Source organism: Lepisma saccharinum, chromosome 24 (genome assembly GCF_977018435.1).
Source record: "Lepisma saccharinum chromosome 24, izLepSacc3.1, whole genome shotgun sequence".
Classification (NCBI taxonomy): domain Eukaryota; kingdom Metazoa; phylum Arthropoda; class Insecta; order Zygentoma; family Lepismatidae; genus Lepisma; species Lepisma saccharinum.
The window spans coordinates 43,576,161-43,598,361 of NC_139252.1; the positions used below are offsets into that span (position 1 = coordinate 43,576,161).

At 36.2% G+C, this 22,201-nt stretch overlaps 1 protein-coding gene across 6 annotated transcripts in view; it reads right to left on the reverse strand.

Annotated features, from left to right (window-relative positions):
- The window catches only part of Gpdh1 (Glycerol-3-phosphate dehydrogenase 1), a 41,315-nt gene extending 22,298 nt beyond the window's left edge, over positions 1 to 19,017 (reverse strand). For 3 of the 6 annotated variants that reach the window (XM_083110752.1, XM_083110751.1, XM_083110753.1), the window contains exons 1-6: positions 18,403 to 18,649; positions 10,856 to 11,033; positions 7,368 to 7,508; positions 2,626 to 2,767; positions 1,154 to 1,266; positions 65 to 295 (exon numbers count right to left, since the gene is read on the reverse strand). In XM_083110752.1, coding sequence (XP_082966878.1) covers positions 65 to 295; positions 1,154 to 1,266; positions 2,626 to 2,767; positions 7,368 to 7,508; positions 10,856 to 11,033; positions 18,403 to 18,446 — 849 coding nt within the window. In that variant the 5' untranslated portion in view covers positions 18,447 to 18,649. Of the gene's footprint in view, positions 1 to 64; positions 296 to 1,153; positions 1,267 to 2,625; positions 2,768 to 7,367; positions 7,509 to 10,855; positions 11,034 to 18,402; positions 18,651 to 18,808 lie in introns of those variants that run through there. The other 3 variants (XM_083110750.1, XM_083110749.1, XM_083110754.1) reach the window with 2 other exon arrangements.
- Positions 19,018 to 22,201: the final 3,184 nt, after the last annotated feature.

Genomic DNA, 22,201 nt, shown 5'->3' on the forward strand with positions numbered 1-22,201 from the left:
TCAAAATATTACAAGCAAAATGTCAAAAAAATAAAAAATAACCATTCAAAAGGTTCCCACCTACCTTTTTTGACCTTACAAATGCCTCCGACACTTTTCTGTTCCGGCCACCATAACATGATGTAATGAGATCGGCCACGCCACAACTCTCAAAAAAAGTACTGAGTTTGGTTCCAGGATAGAACACCTGGCCGAACGTGATCATTTCCATAAGACCTAGACGGATGACAGCTGCTTTCGTGTTGTCTCCACTGTTCATACCATCGACGAAGCCTGCTCCACAGGCTACAATATTCTGCAAAGAAAGAAAAGTGGTTTCATTAACATTCAGCAAAAAAATTTTTCTTTTTTTATTAAAACTAACAATTTTAGCCTAACTTCTCCTTCAATTACAATGTAGCACAAGTCATTTCATATAGTTAGTTCAGTGCAATTGAAACAAGGGATTTTTAGGTTTCAGTCTGGATGAAAAACCACACTGAAAATTATTTGTTCTCAAAGGACGGATATGCAATGAATCAGCTGGAAGTACAATAAAGGAAGTACAATTTAAACCTAGCGTCGCCAGGACATTCGAGAAACCAAAACAATACACTTATATTTTTTAAATATAAACCACCTTTTAAACTATATGCAAATAATGGAACTGACCAACATCTGAACCCCTTTTTTAGTCATTTTAGTGGTATTTATGTAATAGAAGAAAAATACTTTTTCACAGTATAGATTTGGTATTACATTATAGAAACTATGTATGTATGTGGAATACATGGGGATTCTGTAAATACAGTGAAACCCCAATTTTACGTTCCCGGATTTTACATTTTCCTGCATTATACATTCAATCTTGATGGTCCCAACATAGCAAAATGCTATAAAATTTTCCTCGATTTTATATTTTTCCGTATTTTAAATTTATTCAGCTTGGTCCCCTGAAAAACATAAAATCGAGGTTTCACTGTACTTATATTTTTTACAGATCAAACTTAAACTGGTTCCACTTGCAACATGGGGAAAGAGTCACTTGTACCTTTTTTTTCAGTAGCACTGCCCATCCAGGCAATATTGAAATAAATGCATGTATGGTTCCAAACTGTCATTCCTAGTCTTAAGAACTTTTGCCACCCAAATGCTAATACAAAGGAAACCTCACCTTCAGCGCACCACACATTTCCACAGCCTCGACGTCATCCACCACAACCACTCGGAAGTAATCAGTCTGGATAAGATCTCGGAAGACTGGGCCCAGAGCTTTGTCTCTGCAGCCTGGATTGAAAAACACAATAAAAATATATTTAAAGTATTGCCACAAACAATGAACAAAGTAGAGTAGTAGCTGCTTGAAGATCTAATTTTTAATTTTACAACACAGGAGTAATGCAAGTACATTTGTGGTTAAACTTCAATATGTTAGATGATCTCTCCAAGAAAAAAATGGTATTAAATATAGGACTGAGTCAATCCAGATGCTGGAGTCTAATTATCTTGGAAATTATGCAAAATTCAAAGTTTACATTTCTTTTGCACCAATATTATTTATTTATTGAAATTTCCAGTACAGCCGAAGCCATTTTAAACCAGAAAGAAACAACAATAAAACAATAGACTAAGATTAAAAACAAAAGAACGGATAACATAAAATAAACAAAAATAAAACAAGCCAAAAAAAGTACCAAGGTAAAAAGATCAGTTTCACAAAAGCATTACTTATGTACAATTTTTTCTATGTTGCTGATAAAAAATGAATATGAAGTGAATATATCTATTTGGTTTGAGATTATATTGAACTGATTCGGTAGCCTATGGAATAGTGATCGTTGTATGAGTGAGAGCCTGGGAGTTGTAGTGTGGAAAGTTTCCTTGCTCCGTGTTTTATGTCTAGGCACTCTGAGAGAGAGTTCGTGGAGTGGGATGCTGCATCTTAAGTTAACATTTATAATGTTATATAGCAATTTCATATCTGCAATGTATCTACGAGTTTCTGGAGTATTAATATGCAGTTTTACAAGCAGATCTCTCTTAGGCAGGTGTCTTAGGGCAGGCACTCTATATCGAACGATGGAGAGGAAAAAGCTGAGAACGCTGTCTATCTTGGAGATATGAGAATGGGCAGCCATGTTCCAGATTGGTGAACAATATTCTAGAATGGGGGACACAAATATCTTGAAGTAAATGGAAAGTGCTTTCGGGTTATTGATTTCGGTGAATCTGTAAAGTAGGCCTAGCATACACATTGCCTTTTTTGTGATGGTTGATATGTGATTATTGAAATTTAGTTTTGAATCTATGAGGATACCTAGATCTCGGTGTTGTAAAAAAACTATTTTGAGATTACATAAAAAGTATTTCAATATTCTGATGTAAGTCTAGAATATTTTGAAGCAAAACTCAAAAATTAATTGCATACTTTATACACAGAAAGATATTAAAAAATTGTATTTACAGAAAGAAATATTTGACAGTGTAATGTTCTGATGTATTTCAAATTAAGTGCATAAGTTTTAGTTTTGGTTTCATGAAGCCTATAACAAAATTGCAATCACTTTCTTTGCACACAAAGCTTTCTGTTCAGAATATGAACAACGCATTAATGTAAATCCAAATTGTAAACTTGGAAGGACTCACCTACAGTAGTTTCACAGAAGTTCTCTTCAGCAACCTCATGTGCAAGGTTAGCCCCCATCAACACACTGACTGGAATATTGAGGAGTTTATTAATTATGTGGGAAATTAGCTCTATCCCACCTCCTTCCGCTATGTCAAATCCCTGCAGAACAACAATCAGCAATTAGGAACAGTAAAGTACAGAGAATAAGGAAAATAGCTCAATGTAGTGTGACCACAACTTGAAAAGAAACTAAGATTATACATCAGAGGTCAGGATGACCCTTACGCAATGAAAGCCCCAGCACTTAGTCACAACTTCCCAAAAATACCAACTTAAAAATTTGCAGTTTCCGAATGACTTTCGCGTGTCTTACTTGTAGCAATGAAAGCACTGGTTGGAGGGCTACAGAAGAGGAATTTACTGTCAAGTGAAATACCGCCTGTTACATTACTGTGATTGGAAATTATGCTAAATACACTAAATAAATCAAATTTCGAATACGAATGGATTTTTCTGTCAATTATTCGCTTGTTTCCCTTTTAGTGTGAAAGTAGTCACACACCGAATGATTTGTTTCTTTTCCTGTGACATTAAGGCACACCTTTTGTACCAACCTCGTACAAATATTACATTTCAGAAATTCATCCCCTCCCTATTTCATATGATATGCCTAACCTTCAAGCTATTAATAAGCGGGTTTGATTTACGACACTTATTTAATTCTGATATTGATGTAATAATGCTTTATAGGTATTGAATTAATGATAACGCAAGTAGTAGACCTAAAATATATAGATTTTCCCTTTTGTACTTGAACTAATAAGCACCCTTGTTAAATAGACTTAACTACGGTAGTTTTCATGACCAGAACTCACCCAGAATTCCCCCTCCTGGAAGGAAAGAACAATGATTAGTACATCAACACAAGCAATATTAACTTGGGCAATCTTTGTGCATTATCATGGGTTAAAATGGTACTCAAGATACTATCAAACATAATTATTATGACGAACAAACTACAGAATTGCCACCAACGTGCAGCATGATCCTTATTGTGTTATTCTTTCATAAATGAAAAACAAACCAACATCTGACTGATCCAGCAAAAAAGGCTGGTATTTAAGTTTCAAGGATATCTCTTATAACTGTGCACAGTGGTACACCATTATATGATTTAATTATAAAAATACCATTGACATAATTTATTCACTTATTATATAGTGTTCAACAGCAGTTCAACACAAGTTGTTAAATTTCCTTTTGGTAATTTCTGAACAAATTATAATTTTTATGTAAATTGTAGCACTGGCTTGAAGTTTAAAAATGTATAAAAATTAAACGTACATTGGTCTGAAAAGAGCATGTTTAGATTTTAATTTAATGAAAAATTCATAAAAAGTGCCTTGAATTCTAGGTAAATCCTAATCTTTAATCCTACTCTTAAATTAGGTAATTTCTTGAAGCTATATCTTTATATGGGAAAAATCTAATAGGCATCTAAAATAACCTTTTGGCCTCTATAGCTGAAAATATTATAACTAACATTTTAAACATGAAAAATATTTAAAAACCTTTGATTTTGTATCAAAGTATATTTATACTGTGCAAAAAAATGTTTTATAGTAAAAATATATATTTTACAGTGTACACAAATAGATTTTACATATGTATATATTTTCAAAGTTAGTAGCCTGTGGCAATAGGAAATTAAGGATGGGTTTGGCAACACTAAAAGGGGAGGAGGAAGGAAGAAAGTGGATAAAAAATGTGATATTTTGGGGCAGCCTGAAAACAGTCTTAATTTTGAGCTCAAGGACTAATTATTGAATTTCAGTATTGGAAAATGATATATTGACACCCTAAAAATGTGTGTGAATAAATTTGGCTATCTATAAGTCCAATATATAGCTTGAACTTAAAGTCAATGGTGTTACAACAAGAGGATTTTCAACAGATGCAAGTTTTTGCACATTCAGCAGATAAGGACTTTTCTACTGAGTAAAAATTGATGATAACTGATAGTGACGACTTATAAAGTATTTGGATACTACAAGCAGGCATTAAATGACTTAGTTATTTAACAGAAGAATCACAATATATATATAAATATATAAGAACTTTAATTGGAGCATGTAAATGTTATTTGCTAAGTATGTTAAATTTTTCTTTATTGGCCAATAGTTATCTGTAATTGTATATATGAATCTGTAAAGGTTGAATTCAAGAGTGATTTATTGAAAGAGATTTATATTATTTATGAATTGTTATGTATATATATTTTTGCATGATAATGAGTTAAACATTAGCCTACAATATTCCCATTCCCTATGAGGGCATAGCGCTCTTACATGTGCCACCTTGATTTGTAGTAATAATACAAGGCCAATTGTAAAACTGAGGCAAATTAAATTTAATATTAAAAATGGAGATGTGGTATAACTCTCTTTTACTTTTATCTGAGGAAATGTTTTTGCAACAACTTCACTGCATTCTTAAACTCATAGTTACAACACTGGTAATGAGTGTACGGCTTCATTGTACATATGTTGCCATAAACAAAATATCAGATAAGTACTTCCCGACAAATATGTATCTAACAAAGAATGACGTTTTGATAACACCAGCAAATATTCTAAGTCTATTTTTGCTATGAATATCTATGCAACGGGAACTTTTCTAACGTTGGAAGTGGTCCCGGCACCCACCCAGCGTCGAATGACATGGGTACCTGGGGGGAAACCCTGGGGGATAAAGGCGGTCAGGGGCGTGATGCTGATCACATCACCCCCACTCACGACCAGATCAAGAAAGTGTGGGGCGTTACCCCCACACTCCTTATACACCTTCATTGCATGGTGCTATGCACAAGGGAGCACTTTACCTTTTTTTTTACCCATGATACACTATACTCTTCTATCATTGACTTTACCAGCTGCGAAGATTGCCATATATGGGCATGTAACCTTGATCCATGTTGGGACGTAAAATTATTTTATTCCCAACAACAGAACTGGGCTTTACATGTAGAAAAGTCAATGCCATCTAGTGGCTTTTCACATATTAACAAAAGTGGAGATGACTGCGATTAGCATTTACGCTCCACCTATCATGAATTCTCTCAGCATACTCGTTGGACGTGAAAATTTTTATCTTATGCTTACTGCATGTGTAAATACACTAATATAGACAAACCTTATGACAATACCTGTCATAAAACAAACATATCAACCAGTTCAGTTACTGAGAAGAATTATCTAACGTCTTCATGATAAAATGTGATGTGATACAATGTCAATGAAAATACTAGTGTACAAAGAAATTTAAGCAAAAAATGGAGGCTCAACCATGAAACGAATCTTGGTCTGTGGCATGCAATGTCATTGCTCTACCACCTGAACTACTGAGGCAGCCTGGGTATTGTCAGACTTTTATTTACGCTGTTTTACCTATGTGGAATTTGTCTGTCAGTTCCACAACAGGATCTCTGTTGCCTTTGAAACACTAATGACATCAACCAACAGTGCTTTGTGTCTCCCAGTGTGGAGTTGTATATTACTTTATAATGTGCCACACAATATTTTGAAAGTTTACTGAAAATAAAAGAACACTTCTATTAAGGCTGAGCCCATACCAATACCAGTGGTATCGGAAAGTACTGGTTGGAATATAATCACCAAAGTTTTTCTGGTATCTAAAATCCTGGGATTTATGCAAAGTAAATATTTTTCATAATTTTTGGGACAGCAGTGAGGGGAGAAATTAATTTTGTGATTGATGATAGATTGATGATTATCTTCTGTGAAATGATGAATAATTTAGAAATAGTAGTAGTAGATTGCTATGATACACATTTATTATTAATGCCATCTAGTGGCTTTTTCACGTATTAACAAAAGCTCCACCTATCGTGAATTATTCATCATTTCACAGAAGATAATCATCAACACACATATTAAAATTTATAAATATTCTGAACTATTTTGAATTGTTACAATTTTCAAGTATCGGTATAGGTGGGATTCTGTAAGAGTATCAGCCATAGTATCACTTCAAAGTGATATTGACTCAACCCTAATTTTTATAAAAAAATATTCCCAGACTTTTCCAGGATTTCCAGTCAACCCTGACTACACTTTGTAGTCATGGACATTTATTCATTGTAGAGACAATATTGAAAGTAGATATGGTTGTTACACTGAAGACATGTCCATGACTGTACACGAGGATTAAAATAAAAATCTGCTGTTGCACATTTAATCTGGCATGATGGCCTAGTGGGGTTGGATGTCCTCCAAGTACACCAAGATAGAAAAAGAAACAACTTCTAAACATAGAAACATTTCCAGATGTTTCCAATCACTGCCAAGGGGAAAACAATTAAAAAGTGACACCGGTCACTGACTAATTCAGGAGCAAATAACTTTCACCAGACTTTTCTTAAAGAAGCAAACAGATACTGTCTTTTCCAAATGATTCCACCATTTCTGTGTTACCAGCTTGCATGTTAAACTTAATATGAAGTTTTACGATGATGATGTGGTCAGCACCATGCTTGTTTGGCACTTTCTTACTTCATACTTAGATGTGCTGATCAGGACAAGGTTTATAGTTCAAATTAGGATTTGAACAACTTAAAAATAATGTCATGATTTATCAAATTAACACATACTTAACTATGACATCACAGACACCTCAATAAAACATCACTACACTTCAATCTATTTACAATGGTTGTGTGTATGAAATATCAGTTCTTTACCTTGATAAGTGATATCCCGACGGCTGTTGGTTTGATCTTTCCTGCCATCTGTCCACAAAGCCTCTTGATGAACTGGTGGGGAACAACAAAAATAAGGATATCTGCATCCTTAGCTGCATCAACAATATCAGGTACTGCAACCTAAAATAAGTATTTAAAAAACAGTTCTATTAGCGTTATTCAGAGGTGTTGCACTGGCTATATTGTGTGAAACTTCATGTTAAAGAAACAATCAATTATGTTTGATGGAAACCCAACATTTACTGGTGAAATTAAAAAATAATGCTATGAGTGAATTTGTTAGCAACTGGCAACACTGTTTGCAAAAGTGCTATTACAAGATATAATCCTTGGAGTTACAGTATAATGCTAATAAATTGTTACATGCATTTATATCAAACTTAAAGTTATGGCCATGAGGTAAGAGGCCAAAAATTCTGGTAAAGTGCCATTTTGGTATTATTTAACAATACTGCAATTTTTTCCTCATGTCATATGGAAGAATCTGTCCCACTGTGTCAAGAATTTTCCCATCAACGTCCCTGCATAAGTAGCTTTAGGGCTCACCTAGCCTCTCAGCATTTGGAGGGGTGGGTTTTTGGATTGAGTTTAAAGTGTGCACCCTATGCACAGATCTGCTGATCGGGGCTGGACCTACAGTTTAATGTGGGATCTGAACCACTATGTGCCTTCACTGGGTATTGTACTCAGGACACCCTGATTACAAGGCAACGACGTTACAACTATGCCATCGAGGAGGCTCTCCTTGTCATGGGATAAAGGTGGCTGGCGCATAGTGTTTTCTTATTAATGCATGCAGTAATTAATGGTGATTACTGACTGTACCCAAGCATGTAAGTAATACTTTCGATCATTCCACTGAAATTCCCAGCCTGGGCATAGGCGTTATTCGCAAGTATCCATCCATCTATACTCTGTCCAGTCTATATATGAAGCAAGCGAATGAAAACAAGTCTCTGCACAAGTAGATGAGATGGCTTCACGGTACCCCCTAGAGAAAGTGAAATATCTTGCATGGTTTGAATATTTTGTTGTTTATGAACATTTTCAGTTGATTTTAGCTCTCGGAAAAGTGTTATTGTGAAGTGAAGTACATCTGTAATCTTAGCATGTTACTTTACTGTGAAGCAGAACAGCCCAGGCATCCCGCAAGTGAATATAGCACCCAAAACGACTTTCCACAACAACAGTTATAATTTTACATAGTTAGGTTAGGATTGTTACGTTTGGTACGGATAGTTATTTTCGGTGTGTTCTTTCGCTATTTTAGTGCACGTACAAACAGTTTTTACTAACAAAAAGCGACGAAAGTACTCTAAACTTGCAGGTTTTAACTTAGGTGGGCCATCATTTGGGATCAAATATCTCCATTATTTGTGCTTTCCTAACGCTGGAACCATTTTTACATTACTTAAAATATAGAAATCTGTCTATTAAAAAAAAAAAATTGACAATTCTCGAGGGAACAGGATTGTGTGGCAGGGGAAGCACCTGCCTTCTCTGCCCACTCAATTCCTCGAAATCAATGTTAATGAAGGTTTCACCAACAAATGTCAATAAAAATGTATGTTCAAAGTGTATAAACAGAGCATATAATTTGTGTGAAAAGAGAAAAACACACTGTTTCATACAACATTGTTATTAGTTCAAGCAAAGTTTCAATCTTCCTCGCATACAGCACCACCGCTATTCAGGCGATTTCGTGCAGTTTGCAACTTCGTAACAAGTTTGAACATGCAGGCGCGCTCCCCGTCAAGCAGAATGCTGGCGTAGGTATTGTTGTAGGCCTATCGTCTATCTATCAGCATGTTCGAAATGGGCAAGGTGAAGGAACTTAGTTCCGATCTCACGGATGTTATTATAAATTTGGCCCTTAGAGGTTATTTGTTAAGAAAAATTGGACAGTCAATAAATCACACTCCACAGTCCAATACATAGTAAACAAATTTAGAGAGTACACAAATTTAGAGAGGAAGGTTCAACACAGAATGTGCCGAGAAAACCAAAAGAGAGACGGTTGAATAAATGTGATGAATGCTTTATTTTAAAACGAGTGTGAGAAAACCTCCGACTAAGTGTTCCTCAGTTACGACCGTTAGTAGAAAATGTTGCTGCCAAGATGATGTCCGATTAAACTGTCCGACGTCCCTTGTGGAAGCATTGATATCATGGCAGAATACCACGAAAGAAGCCGTATGTAAATAAGGTGAATCGTAGGAATAGACTTTCATTCGCGAAAGAGCACATCCACAAGGACCAGGAATTTTGGGATAGGTCATATGGTCAGATGAGTACAAGATTAATATATACGGGTCAGATGGGATAAACAGGGTCTGGAGAAAATCAAATAAAGACAATGATCACATTAACACATTTGCAACAGTTAAACACGGTGGTGGGTCATTAATGATTTGGAGCTGTATGTCGTACAAAGGTGTTGGTACAATCCAGTTTATTGATGGTATCATGGATGCATTATGTCTATTTGGACATATTGAAGAACAATGTAAAGCAGAGTGCCCAAAAAATGGACATGCCGCCTATCTACAGATTCCAACAAGACAATGACAGTAAGCTTAAGGAGCGAGTTAACATGAATTGGCTAATATGGAATGTGCAATTTTGAAGAGGCGAGTCCCTAAAGCAGGCATCAAGTCCAAACAAGAGTTGAAAACTGTTGTGCAAGCCGAGTGGAATAAAATATGCTCTGAAACATGTCTGAAACTGGTTAATTCTATGAAGAACAGGAGTCAAGCAGTAATTAAAGCCAAAGGATATGCATCAAAGTATTAGAACTGTCAGTCAATTTGCTCTGAATATACTTTTTTCTTTTACATTATTAAGTGTACGAATAGAAAAGTTGTACAAAAAATGGCATGTTTCTCTTTGTTTCATTTAATTTATTTTTGTCATTGGTTATACAGAATTTGGGTAAGATTTTATGTTCCTAATGATATTAGTTATTGAATTGTAAAGAAATAATTTCAAAAGAGTGTATTTCCTTTCAGATATTAAAGAATTTTCTTTGAAAATCCGTGTGTACGAATAAGAATGTTACATACTGTAGATGGACAGAGTATATTTCATCTAATCACCACATATCCTATTGTCGCATTAGCTAAAAATTACAGAAAAGTAACACCATAAAGATAAAGCCAACCCTTGCATACAGCACTGTCCATGAAGGCTCGTAGGAGGTACAGAGGTATAGGCCATCCTTCTTCTCATCAATAGTGAAGGTGATGTGATCAGTCCAATTGATAAAGCTGCTTATGCAGACATTTTCTGGAACAACAACTACCTGTGATAACTTACCCCAGGAATCAAACCTGAGTCGCTGAAATGGCAGCCCACCGAATTAAAAATACTGACAGATTTTCTTAAAAATGACAAGAGGAAAATAATTTCAGAAATAACAGTATGCACATTTAAATATATATAAATTAAATTTTAACAACATAACTTACCACATTAGGTGGCAACTTGTGGCGTGGTAAGTATTTTACATTTTCATGAGTTTCGTTAATAATTTCAGTCAATTTTTTCCCATCTATAAGTTCTTCATATACATACATGGTGACATGTTCATCAAAATGAGGAAACGCCGTAACATTTCGTCCAACTATTTTCGCAATGGCAGAGCCCCTAGATGGAAGAAAGTTTGTAAGTTACTAACCAAGAGTTTCACATTCTAATGGTAACATCACCATACAAGTAATATTGAGAAGAACAGTTTTCTTCAGTGGCTAATGGATCAATGGTTCAATTTACTACATATGTACCTCAGAAACTATTAATACAATCTTATGGCATATCATCCATTACACCATTGCCAAAACCATAAATTTGCAAATTTTTACTTTTCACCTAAGTGCACTTTCAGACTACTTTCTTTATATATATAGATTCCTGTGCCAACTTATATGGCCTAATCAAGTCATAAGTAGGTACACATTTTACTGACATTTAATCAAATGTAAAACGTGTTTGTTTCTTTCACGATATTGAAAATTAAATTGCTTTTATCTAAAACTAAGATTTAGCACATTCGTGATTTTGGGATTGGTGCAGCAATACGCCACTAAATCTGCGAGAGTGACATGAAAAACTTTAATCAATGAATGGCAACTTTTCACATGGCACAAGCTTGCAGTCTAGACCTACAGTATAAAGTGAAATCCAAACCACGATATAATATTCCTTCCCCAGGGCACAGCATTACAGTTATGCTATTGTGGTAACCAACTAGCCTTCAACTTTGTCAATTAATCAAATACATCACAATTATTCAACAGTGTTGTATTTATTCTTATATATTTATTTATATTTTATATACATATATTTTTGGAGAAAGAGAGCGAAATGCGATTTTTTCAGTATTATTATGGCAAGGAAATAAACATCCCCTGACTTCCAGGTTGATTTCCCAGACTTTTCCAGCATTTTCAGATCAGCAAGAACCTTCTTGCAGCAAGTACCACAATGTCATCCAGCAACAGGTATTGCCTTTTCATTTCATAAAGTAATTCTGCACTAAACAGAAAGACACAAAGAGTTACATAAACTTATGTGAAATCTATGTGCTATGCATGACATTCATAATCAATAATATGCAGAAAAGAAAGCTTTCAGTCTCAAGTGGCTTCAGAGTGAATGCTTTCATCTGTACGAGGATTTCTATAGGCTTGCACACTGTTTATAGGAGTATATCAACATTCTGGTACATAATTACTATCAGCTCCATTCCCAAATTAGTACACAATACAAATCCTACATATATAACAAAGTTGTGAATATTAGTATGCATCTATTCTTTTTCATATTAATTTGAAGCTCTACAGTAGTGATACATAATATATTATTTCTTTTTATAATCCAAAGGAGAAAGTACAAGGGATATTTTGCAGGTGGGAGAGCTTTACACTAAATCACAAAATATATACATGTTGGGATTTTTCTTGGTACTAGTTTACTATTGTTCGGACAGATTTCTTCATTTTTACAGAAGAAACTACTTACCGTAATAAGTTCCTGTAGCATTGTCTAACATCGGGAAGGTGTTTTGTGTGATGTGGGAATGTATGATAGGGGAAATTCATGTTCTTTGTTGTAAATTAATTCTCTGACGGACAAAAGCCTTTGGCGCGTACACCTTCGTACATCATGACACATCGTGATTGTGTTTTGTTCATGTTCATTGGGTATCCAGTGTTTCGAACTGTCTGTGTTTGCAACGAAAGTTAGAAACATGACGTGTCGAGGATGCGTGGTGAAATTCGTACCGGGTGTGGAAGATCCAGTGGATTTTTTTAATTTAATTGAACACGGGATTGTGAAGGAAGGAAAGGAATGTCGAAAATGTGGCAGTGAATGTAAGCTACTCATTAGAAGGAATAGGCTATGGGTATATGCCTAATATGACGGGTCGTGGATGCGTGGTGAAATTCAGGTAAGTTTTCCGTGTCCTGGAAACTTATTTCTTCAAATTTACAAGTTTGGGACTCATTTGGGGGCAGGTGACTCTGGTCAATTTCTAACATATATAACTCTATAGAGAAAGCCGGGTAGCCAGAGCGCAGCGAAGGCGGGGCTGCGGTAGCGGGCGGTAGGTCAATTACCCCAGGGGCGGAGCCTGGAATCTGTGGGAAATTTGGACTCAAAAATTTCAAACGAAAATATTTTTTTAGTTTAAATTTCCCACAGATTCCGGGATGGATAGCCCCAAAAACCATTCACGGTTAGCGCCACGAAACATTTCAATTTTCTTCATAAAACAAAGCGAAAAAGTTTTTAAAAAAAGAAATTGGATCAGATGAGCGTTGTTCACGGGTATTTCTTGGGTTCCGAAGATTGAAACACTGCATAACGAATTAATAATCGACAAAACACAAGCTTGACGCGCCATTATGTAGGAAGGTGTACGTGCCATATTGTGTCTCAGCCAAGTGAAAAGACTACGAGAAAGAAGTACTCGTAATGTGAAAAATTGCAATTACTTTCATAAAAAAAACGTCAATACACCTTAAGGAATGTTCCGCGAAGTAGATAGGTAAGTATGAATGTCAAAAATTGACGAAACGAAGAAGTTATAGGTGTCCGAAGGATAGTAAATTTTTACCTTTTTCTTTCATTGATGCATGTATGTAAGTAGGAAATTACATTAATTTTTCAACGAAATATAACTTCCATGAATGAAATTGTCAACAAGTGTAATGTGGCAGACCAGAAGTCTTTATCATCAATAATCATGGCCTTACAACTTTGAATAATATGTTGCTTTTGGTTAGTTACAGGAATAAGGGAAAACAAGAGCAGCATAATCTTGGTAGTCATTATTAGCTCTTTCTATTTGTCTAGTCATTCTGTCTTAACAATGGCCAACATGATTTGACAAAATGTTGATAAATTGGTATGATGACATAAGGTAACCTTGGGCCAGTGTACACTTTATGATGAATGTGTGTTTGCATATAGGCTCCTGCATTGGTTACAGGTTTATTACAGCCAAAGAAAAAAATAAATATTGTACTAGGAACAAGTAAGAATATCTGGTGTTACTTGAAGTGCAACAAAAAAATCCTGACAACAATAATGAACAAGGAACTGTTCAGTGGTCGAAGTAGAAACTGTTAAGTTAGGTGATGCTTGCTTAACAGCCGAGGGTAGCCAGGGAAAGGGATGCCTAGCATAAATTTTCCATGCCTGGGGATATCATGGTAAAACTTTGATAGCGTCTCAACACCTCTCACTCGTTTATTTAGTCATTTTTAACATTCGTACTTACCTATTTTGCATTGCGAAAGATTCTTCAAGGTGGTATTTTGCTTTTTTCACAAAAAAAAGTTCAATTTTTGACATATTAAACCATTGACGTTAGCCCCAAAAATTCACGATAGCCCCACGAACCATCACGGTACGAGGTTAGGTTAGGTTCCATTAGCACTCATTTCGTTCAATTTAGCATATACGGACAACATCATTTTTCTCGATGAAAGAAAATACCGAGAACTTCTTAATACTACAGAAACTCATTTCGGTAAAAATCTGATATTCCCCAGACACCTATAACTTCTTCATTTTGGCAATTTTTGACATTTGTACTTATCTATCTGCTTCGCGGAACATTCTTTAACATGTATTCACGTTTCTTTGATCAAATTGCAATTTTTTTTTTTTTTTAAAAAAAAGTGTTTTTGTAACTGAAGAACGTAAGTTTCCGCAAATGGTTTGTGGGGCTATGCGAGAATGGTGTGTGGGGCTACGCATATTTTTTTCAAAACCAATTTTTAACTATTGTAACCTATACATGACCCTACCTAACCTAACCTTACTGGAAATCGTTCGTGGGGCTATGCGTCAATGGTTGAATTTCCGGTATGAAACATTCGCACATCACACAAAACACCTGCCAGATGTTAGACAATGCTACAGGAACTTATTAACGTAAGTAGTTTCTTCATTAACATTTCGGTAACCACCAAACGTCTCTAATTCCCTTATTTTCGTATTTTTCACATTGATACTTACATATTCTGCATTCGTAAGGATTCTTCTATTTCGCGTTTCGTTTTTTGCAGGCAAATAATCTCAATTTTCGAAATATGGAGTATTTTTATTTTCTTCGCTTTTGCTTGCGTTACACGCGATATGGCGCAGAAATCTTGACTAGCGTAGTCCATGATCAGTGGTTATGCAGTGTTGCGACCTTCTTCATAGCAAAATATCTAGGTACTAGTATGGAGAATACGTAAGTATGAATGTGGAAAATACGAAAATAAGGGAATTAGAGACGTTTGGTGGTTACTGAAATTTTAATGATATGAATAACAACATAGGCCTTTAGCCTAAAAATAAACTTCAGTCTGCTGACGTCAGAACGCAAGGTAGCAAGAGTGTTGTGCGATAAGTGATTGAAATAAAACAAAGCAACTGAAACCATTGGCGCGTGGATAGGTTAGTAGGACCACGCAAAGGTTTCAATAGTGAAAAAGATAGCCCCACGAACCATTGGCGCGTGGATAGGTTAGTAGGGCCACGCAAAGGTTTCAATAGTGAAAAAGATAGCCCCACGAACCATTGGCGCGTGGATAGGTTAGTAGGGCCACGCAAAGGTTTCAATAGTTAAAAATATAGCCCCACGAACCATTGGCGTGTGGATAGGTTAGTAGGGCCACGCAAAGGTTTCAATAGTGAAAAAGATAGCCCCACGAACCATTGGCGCTAGTCCCACGAACCATTGGCGCGTGGATAGGTTAGTAGGGCCACGCAAAGGTTTCAATAGTGAAAAAGATAGCCCCACGAACCATTGGCGCGTGGATAGGTTAGTAGGGCCACGCAAAGGTTTCAATAGTTAAAAATATAGCCCCACGAACCATTGGCGCGTGGATAGGTTAGTAGGGCCACGCAAAGGTTTCAATAGTTAAAAATATAGCCCCACGAACCATTGGCGCGTGGATAGGTTAGTAGGGCCACGCAAAGGTTTCAATAGTTAAAAATATAGCCCCACGAACGATTGGCGCGTGGATAGGTTAGTAGGGCCACGCAAAGGTTTCAATAGTGAAAAAGATAGCCGCACGAACCATTGGCGCTAGCCCCACGAACGATTGGCGCGTGGATAGGTTAGTAGGGCCACGCAAAGGTTTCAATAGTTAAAAATATAGCCCCACGAACCATTCGCGCTAGCCCCACGAACCATTGGCGCGTGGATAGGTTAGTAGGGCCACGCAAAGGTTTCAATAGTTAAAAATATAGCCCCACGAACGATTAGCGCGTGGATAGGTTAGTAGGGCCACGCAAAGGTTTCAATAGTGAAAAAGATAGCCGCACGAACCATTGGCGCTAGCCCCACGAACGATTGGCGCGTGGATAGGTTAGTAGGGCCACGCAAAGGTTTCAATAGTTAAAAATATAGCCCCACGAACCATTGGCGCGTGGATAGGTTAGTAGGGCCACGCAAAGGTTTCAATAGTTAAAAATATAGCCCCACGAACCATTGGCACGTGGATAGGTTAGTAGGGCCACGCAAAGGTTTCAATAGTTAAAAATATAGCCCCACGAACCATTGGCGCGTGGATAGGTTAGTAGGGCCACGCAAAGGTTTCAATAGTGAAAAAGATAGCCCCACGAACCATTCACGGATAGCCCCACGAACCATACATAAATAGCCCACGAACCATTCATAAATAGCCTTACAGATACTGGGCGAAAGGGGGGGGGGTTATCACCCCCATCAACCTCACATTGAGCACGCCACTGATCCTGTGCACGTTATGTTGTCGCAAGTTCGTAATCAGAAATGATGAACAGTAACTCGCGTTTATTTACGTTCTAGAACTGTTACACAGTTACAAAACCGCGCGTTTGGAAGCACTGACCGGTTGTTACGTCATGAAATGCTCGCAAATATTTGGTTCACGTAGTAGACGGACATCAAGGGAACAGCTTTCATGCATCGGAGCGACATTAATGTCGAAAATTACATGATTTATCGGCAAAAAAAATTCAACGAGTTGAAAGCAAACTTCCAAGACCTTCCTAAAGTATAAATAAACGCATTTCGGTAAGTAATTTCTCCTGTAAAATTGAAAAAAGACGTTTTGGGGAAACGTAAATTTTACCGTTTCTTCTGTAAAAATGAAGAAATCTGTCCGGGGAATAGAATAGAATGGTCTTTATTTAAGCAGGCATGTTTCGGCCTCATGGGCCGTTCTTACAACCAACCCTTGTCAAAGATACAATAAATGAAGAAAAACAAAAAGAAATTAGTACCGTAGTTTCTTGTGTAAAAATGAAGAAATCCATTGGGACGCTATCGAAGTTTTGCCGGTAACATTATAGTTAACATTATAGTATAGGGGAGATGGATTTCTTCAAATTTACAGGAGAAAGTACTTACGGAAATCATTTTCTTTAGCGTTGTGGAAGTTCGTGAATGTAGTTTTGATCCATTTTAATGCGAATACATGTTGTTTTCTGCACAAGAGCACAATGCTCTGTGTGTTAAGAAGACGCAACCCCATAGTTAGTGTTTCAAACTCGCCGTATCTTCACTAGAACATGACATGTCTAGTATTTTTTAATTTTTTTTTAACTATGCTTCCCTAACCTAACCTTACGGAAAATGGTTTTTGGGGCTAATGTGAATGGCTTGTGGGGCTAATGTCAATGGTTTGCGACGTATTAGCATAATATCAAATCCGGGCACAAAAGTTGGTATTTTCCGGTGAACGAGGTTGCAACACTGCATAAATCGACAAAACACTCTGAATCAGTACGCTATCGTCCGCCATAATGTGTTACAGAATCGAAATAACAAGTAACAGTAAGTACTCGTAAATGTAAGAAATAGACATTAACTTAGTTAGAAATGCATTATTTCACCTTAGGAAATGTTCCGCATTCCAAAATAGTACGTTAGCAATGTAAAAAAGTGCGAAATAAGTATATGATTTATAGGTGTCTCACCCATACAATAATAGTACCGTTTTACCGATATAATCACTTCTCAACTTCAAGCACTGTATCTGTTGGATAAGTGGACATAACCTACATGTTCAAACCTTTGCAGTTTTCACTGATTAATGACTCATGTGGAAAATTAATGTGCTTGAAACGAAATGTTTTATTCCAAGGTACTCAATATTTTATTCTGGTGTGGATAAATACCGAGAAAGGTGCACTTACTGTCTATTCAACATACTGCCAGTGCACTGAACTGTTTTCCATTTTAACCAGTTTCGAAAACTCTCAAGTCGCCTACAAAACATTGAGTTATTTGCAAGTTACAACATACGGACATTTCACAGTGTCAATTTTACATTCAGATACGATACACCTGGTGCAACTAATGCCGCCCTACGAACTATTGCTATTACTTTAGTACGGACAAGATTCTATGTTACGTATCTATTTGCAGAGAACATGAAAAATAAAGTTTAAATGGGCGTCTACTTGTTAAAAACATGAGCACATCAAGCAACGATGGTCAGTATAGCGTGGGGAAAATAAAACTTACCAATTGCCCGATCCTACAATACACACTCTTTTGCTTCCTGACATGTCCGCGACTGTTGCGTGAAAACTAAACTGGATACTATGACAATGCAATTTCTGTACGCGTGAGTGGCATAAAATCCAACAGTTGCGCTTTTTAACTACAGGAGGACTATTAACATGCCGGGGACAAATACCAAAGGGCAAACTCTTATCGCGGATGACCGTGGCAGCGCCGTGTAGTTGCGCTTTTGCTGTCCTCCCGTAAACAAAAGAAATGCGATAATGTGAAAACAAAGTAAGAAACATACCAATAAGCCTTTTTTACTTTATTCTACGTTGCGTCTTAAAGATATCACATTAAAAAGTTCAACTTAAGAAATAAACCTTATCAAAATATAAAATAAATATAATATAAAAGTTAATACCGCCTGAAAGTTCTTCCACGGTCGTAATCAACGAAACTAATTTTACGTAATCAGGTTTCATGCAGATATGAATTTTTTTATGGAATAAAATACTAATCGCAGAAACTAGTATACATCTCTAACTGTAAAAAAGTAGACCAAAAGAAAATAAGCTCTATAATATAAATAAATGAGAGACTCGAGCAGACAAACACTCCCGTTTTCAGGTGATCCCTGGCCTTGTCAGTGAATGTTTTCGATGTTAGCAAGCAGGCAAGCCAGAAGTTCCACATAAAAATTTCATTTTCTACCTTTTGCAGAAACTGACGTGAGTAAGTAGTCATATGAAATTGATTAAATATAATGATATAATATTATATCCACAATCTCCAACTACCAATTGTATTTTGTTTGTGCTAAATGGAGTAGTCATGTAAGCACTTAGGTTATGTGCACCCGAATCAATAACTGCTTCGCATTGGACACAGTCGTCTCACAAACTGTCAGTTGCTGCAAGGGCTGGACTCTCAGCTGTGTCGTGCATGTAACGTTGTTTTTCCTCATTTAATGTATTGTGTATGCCCTGCGCAGATACTTTACAACCTGCAAACTTTCTCGAGGGGCTTTTTCCCTTTGATAACCTGCAGGTAAGGATTTTAGATAAGAGGATTTTTTCTCGTATGTTCTGAAGGGTGGAAAATGGTAATATGTACCGAAATAGCCCCCCCCCCATTTTAGTTAATTAATTCGTTTTTTTCCGTCACCATCTTGAAACTCCCATCTCCCATTTCGATTTGGCAATTTTCTAGTTTTGGGGGATGCAAGGTGTCAAAACTGGGGGGGGGGGACAAACAGTATATTTCCCTTTGTGGATAAGGTTTAGTATAGTGTGGGGGCAAAAGTAGCAAGAAGCAATGTGGGGCACCTAATTCTCCCCCCCCCCTGTTTGCCCCCACTGCTTGTGACATTTGGTAATTATTTTTTTATGTAAACTTCTCTCTGGACTCGGAGGATGCAAAGAAAGAGGTTCTAGTGTGTTGCAGTTACACCAAAAATCAGTGGATTGTGTTGTTCTTCAAATTCATGTAAACACTATTCATTCTTGTAGTTTGGGTTAACCTGGAAAGGGAGAAGAGCGACATAAAATATATACCAATGCAGTTATCTGGCGGGCTGTGTCAGTTGCAATGAAAGCAAGTCGGTGCGGTATCGGCCAATACCAACAATCACATAAAAGTCTTACACAGAAGGGAAGAGTACAAGAAGAAATTGTTGAATTCACAAGCCTCCCTCCCTGCTTGAATGTAGATAAAACAAAACGAATTTGACAGCAAACTTCACCTGTCTTTCCTAAGAACTCCACAATCATCTGGGCCGGAAACAGCCCAGCATGATAGGAATGCTAGTTTTAAAAATATCCATCTTTTTTACCCCAGGAGTTTGCGAGCAGGAATTGGAAATGAATGATTTCTTCTATTTCCACACTGCCTTTACCAGATAGTTACATGCCTTCAAGAAGTTTGGTCGCAGCTTTCACTTTGCCCATGCCTTTGATCTTGTCAATCACCTGCTTCCCAAGAAGGTTTGTCGAACATTTATTGGAAAAACTACCAATCTGTCACAAGGAAGGTGAACAAATGTTGCTCTTGGCTGCAGTTCTAGCGACTGAAGAACAATGGTATTGATGGAAAAATAAATTTCAAACGCTACTTACCAATACCACTGGTATCGGCTGATATGCATGCTAACATCCCATAAAACCATAAAAATATGCAAGATAAAATTCATAGTTTTTCTTGTATGTACGCATTGCTTGCATTATAGAATTATTTCTTGTAGTTTACGGTTATTACAAGCATAAGAAAACAGTTTTTCTTTGTGACGTTTCAGGAGAACACACGCTCCTTTCTTCAGACATTTGTTTTCATTTTGACTAAAGATACAGTTATAACAATGGTTAGTAATTTTTAAACAAAAAGAATCCGTTATATAATGGACGTTGTCAATGTTACATTGTTGTAATATAGCAACTTAACTGTGAAAAAAAAGCAGTCTGTTGTATTTTTATTTGAGATTTTTTAAATTATGAATCCCAAATATCATCAGGTAATTCAAATTCATCATTGTTTTCACACAGTCTCTTGATGTTTTCTGTTACATTAAATTTCAAAGATGGTGGCTTTTAGCTTGCATCTTCTCAAAAATCTGATTCTCTGAAGTGTTGTTTGAATCTTGATTTGATATTTCTGGAAGGTACGTACGTACCTCTCTCCCCGTAATAGATGAATAATAGTTTTTCTTGTATGTACGCATTGCTTGCATTATAGAATTATTTCTTGTAGTTTACGGTTATTACAAGCATAAGAAAACAGTTTTTCTTTGTGACGTTTCAGGAGAACACACGCTCCTTTCATCAGACATTTATTTTCATTTTGACTAAAGATACAGTTACAACAATGGTTAGTAATTTTTAAACAAAAAGAATCCATTATATAATGGACGTTGTCAATGTTACATTGTTGTAATATAGCAACTTAACTGTGAAAAAAAGCAGTCTGTTGTATTTTTATTTGAGATTTTTTAAATTATGAATCCCAAATATCATCAGGTAATTCAAATTCATCATTGTTTTCACACAGTCTCTTGATGTTTTCTGTTACATTAAATTTCAAAGATGGTGGCTTTTAACTTGCATCTTCTCAAAAATCTGATTCTCTGAAGTATTGTTTGAATCTTGATTTGATATTTCTGGAAGGTACGTACCTCTCTCCCCGTAATAGATGAATAATAGTTTTTCTTGTATGTACGCATTGCTTGCATTATAGAATTATTTCTTGTAGTTTACGGTTATTACAAGCATAAGAAAACAGTTTTTCTTTGTGACGTTTCAGGAGAACACACGCTCCTTTCATCAGACATTTATTTTCATTTTGACTAAAGATACAGTTATAACAATGGTTAGTAATTTTTAAACAAAAAGAATCCGTTATATAATGGACGTTGTCAATGTTACATTGTTGTAATATAGCAACTTAACTGTGAAAAAAAAGCAGTCTGTTGTATTTTTATTTGAGATTTTTTAAATTATGAATCCCAAATATCATCAGGTAATTCAAATTCATCATTGTTTTCACACAGTCTCTTGATGTTTTCTGTTACATTAAATTTCAAACATGGTGGCTTTTAACTTGCATCTTCTCAAAAATCTGATTCTCTGAAGTGTTGTTTGAATCTTGATTTGATATTTCTGGAAGGTACGTACCTCTCTCCCCGTAATAGATGAATAATAGTTTTTCTTGTATGTACGCATTGCTTGCATTATAGAATTATTTCTTGTAGTTTACGGTTATTACAAGCATAAGAAAACAGTTTTTCATTGTGACGTTTCAGGAGAACACACGCTCCTTTCATCAG